The sequence below is a fragment of the Bison bison genome, unplaced genomic scaffold, assembly GCF_000754665.1.
Source record: "Bison bison bison isolate TAMUID 2011002044 unplaced genomic scaffold, Bison_UMD1.0 scf7180017864485, whole genome shotgun sequence".
In the NCBI taxonomy this organism is placed as follows: domain Eukaryota; kingdom Metazoa; phylum Chordata; class Mammalia; order Artiodactyla; family Bovidae; genus Bison; species Bison bison.
The window spans coordinates 108,152-111,417 of record NW_011495045.1 but is presented as its reverse complement, the minus strand read 5'-3'; the positions used below and the strand labels follow the sequence as shown (position 1 = coordinate 111,417).

Genomic DNA, 3,266 nt, shown 5'->3' with positions numbered 1-3,266 from the left:
CCCGTCACCAAAATCACATATATACTGACCTTTGCCCCTCCCTATTTGGAGCAGTTCCTCAGATCTATCTGAGGTGCTATGTTCCAGTCTACAGTCCTCATTTTGCCTCAAATAAAACTAAACTCACAACTTTCATGTTGTGCTTTTTTTTTTAAGTCTGAAGGTTCCAACGTTCAAGCTCTGAAACAAAAAAACAATTCAAAAGTAACCCTGAGCCCTGAGCTTCATAAGAACACCTGTACACTATGCACAGGAAGTTGTCCAGGTCCTCCAATTTCTCGCTTCTTATTTCTTGTTCTATGGATTATCTCTCAGGACCAATTCTCATCGTCACCCTTCTTTAGTGGGGGTGAACTGTTCACTAACAGTGGGTTCCTTCCTAGGTTTAATCCTTTAACTTTGTTTCCCCCATGGTAATTTGTCTTCCTCACACTTTTTCCTATTCTGGGTGGGTCATATTTCATTTGTTCCTTTCCTGGATTTGTAAGTTATCTCTAGTAATCCCTCTTTCTTAAGCAACTGGCTTATCTAGATCTGTAAACTATAGTAAGTAGAATTCAGAATGGAATTTCTTGCCTTCTTCAGTTACAGGTGCATTACTATTCAAACAAAATTGTTGAGAGGCTTACCTGAATTGGTCTTCCATCAGGTGTCAACACCTCTTCTGAAAGTTCCATCATCTTCAGGGCCATCAGAGCAATGGGTTTAGCATGGCAAAGGCTTTTTCTGTGGAGCCCTGCAGCAACACAGTATGCATCACCTATTGTTTCCACCTGCAGCAATCAGACAGATTAAATGCAAATGTGTGATAATGAACCAAAACAGAAATATTATCTGTGATCACAAATGTTGCTGGAAAATATATCAGCAAAGCACCAGTAGTTAAACAATTAGAAAACCTGAGTATAATCATAGCAGAGTCAAATACTAACATCTAGAGCTGTTTGTTGATCAACATTATCACCATAGATGATCATTAAAACCAGAAACAACTAGAATATAAAATAATTATCCCCCACAAAAATAGGATTGTCACTATTTTGCCTGGAAAATTTCCAAATAATGACATTTTACAAATACACTCTCATCTCCTCAAGCCTCCAAGTAGACCTTCACTGGAAAGTAATTCTCTGCAGTTTTTCCAAAATACTCCACACATTTCTTAGTATTAAAATTTTTTTTAAAATTGAAGTATAGTTGATTTACAATGTTGTGTTAATTTAAGGTATAACTATGTTTGATATCAGAGAAGGCAATGGCAACCCACTCCAGTACTCTTGCTTGGAAAATCCCATGGACAGAGGAGCCTGGTGGGCTGCAGTCCATGGGGTCGCTAGGAGTCGCACACGACTGAGCGACTTCACTTTCACTTTTCACTTTCATGCATTGGAGAAGGAAATGGCAACCCACTCCAGTGTCCTTGCCTGGAGAATCCCAGGGACGGGGGAGCCTGGTAGGCTGCCATCTATGGGGTCGCACAGAGTCGGACACGACTGAAGCAACTTAGCAGCAGCAGCATGTTTGATATATCTATAATTTATTGTCTAGCCTATTCTTCAGTTCAGTTCAGTCATTCAGTTGTGTCCTGCTCTTTGGGATCCCATGCTTAACTCTTAATAATTCTAACACTGAACACTTCTTGAATTCATACTCTCTACCATTAATAGCATCAACTGCTTAACACACATTATTTCATTTAATCCTTACAAATATCCTAAGTGGAAGAATTAGTATTGGTTATATTCTAGAGATTACAAATTGAAGCACAGAAACCCCTCCATAATCTTACAATTAAAGAGTTTGCGGACACTGTCAAGAGTCTTTCCAGATCCTGTTGTAACCTTTTTTAAATTTATTTTTTAATTGGAGGAAAGTTGCTGTATAATGTTGTGTTGGTTTCTGCCATACGTCAACATGAATCAGCCATAGGTATACACATGGGCTTTCCTGTAGCTTAGGTGGTAAAGAATTTGCCTGCAAGGCAGGAGACCTGGGTTCAATGCCTGGGTTGGGATGATCCCCTGGAGAAGGAAATGGCAACCCACTCCAGTATTCTTGCCTGAAGAATCCCATGGACAAAGAAGCCTGATGGGCTACAGTCTACAAGGTCGCACAGAGTCAGACATGACTAAGTGACAAACGCTACTACTACAACTATACATATGTCACTTCCCTCTTGATCTTCCCTTCTATCTTCCACCTCATCCCATCCCTCTAGGTTGTCCTAGAGCATCAGTTTGAGCTCCCTGAATCATATAGCAAATTCCCACTGGCTATCTATTTTACATATGGTAATGTATATATTTCAATGCTACTATCTCAATTCTTCCCAGCCTCTTTCCCATTCTGTGTCCATAAGTGTGTTCTCTATGTCTGCATCTCTATTGCTGCCCTAGGAATAGGTTCATCAGTATCAGTTTTCTAGATTCCATATATATGCATTAATATACAATATTTGTTTTTCTCTTTTTGACCTACTTCACTCTGCGTAACAGGTTCTAGGTTTATCCACCTCACTAAAAGTGGCTCAAATTTGTTTTTTATAGATGAATAACACTCCATTGTATATATGTATCACAACTTTTTTACCATTCATCTGTCAAAGGACATCTAGGTTGCTTCCATGTCCTGGCTACCGTAAATAGTACCGCAATGAACAGAGTACAGTTGACTTTTCAAGTTATGGTTTTGTCAGGGTATGTATCCAGTAGTGGGATCACTGGGTCATATGGTAGCTTTATTCCTAGTTTTTAAAGAAAATTCCATACTGTTCTCCATGGTGACTGTATTAATTTACATTCTTAACAGTGTGTTGAGATTCCTTTTTCTCCACATCCTTCCCAGCATTTATTATTTGTAGATATTTTGATTATGGCCCTTCTGACTGGTGTGAGGTGATACCTCATTGTAGCTTTGATTTGCTTTTCTCTAATAATAAGTGATGTTGAGCATCTTTTCATGTGTTTATTAGCCATCTGTATGTCTTCTTTGGGGAAATGTCTGTTTTAGTCTTCTGCCCATTTTTGATTGGATGGTTTTTCTGATTTTGAGTTGCATGAGCTTCTTCTATATTTTAGAGATTAAGTTTTTGTCAGCTATCTCATTTACAATTATTTTATCCCAATCTGAGGATTATCTTTCATCTTCTTTATGGTTTCCTTTGCTGTGCAAAAGCATTTAAGTTTAATCATGATCCATTTGTTTAGTTCTGTTTTTATTTCCATTACTCTAGGAGGTAGGTCAAAGATTTTTCTATGGCTGTGTCA

General features: G+C 38.4%; 1 protein-coding gene across 1 annotated transcript in view; it reads right to left on the bottom strand.

Moving 5' to 3' along the window:
* Positions 1-3,266, bottom strand: part of GUCY1A2 (guanylate cyclase 1, soluble, alpha 2) — a gene marked incomplete at its 5' end in the record, with an annotated part of 203,267 nt that overhangs the window by 151,496 nt on the left and 48,505 nt on the right. The window contains one exon of the mRNA XM_010862921.1: positions 630-773. Within this exon, the coding sequence (XP_010861223.1) occupies positions 630-773 (144 nt within the window). The remainder of the gene's footprint in view (positions 1-629; positions 774-3,266) is intronic.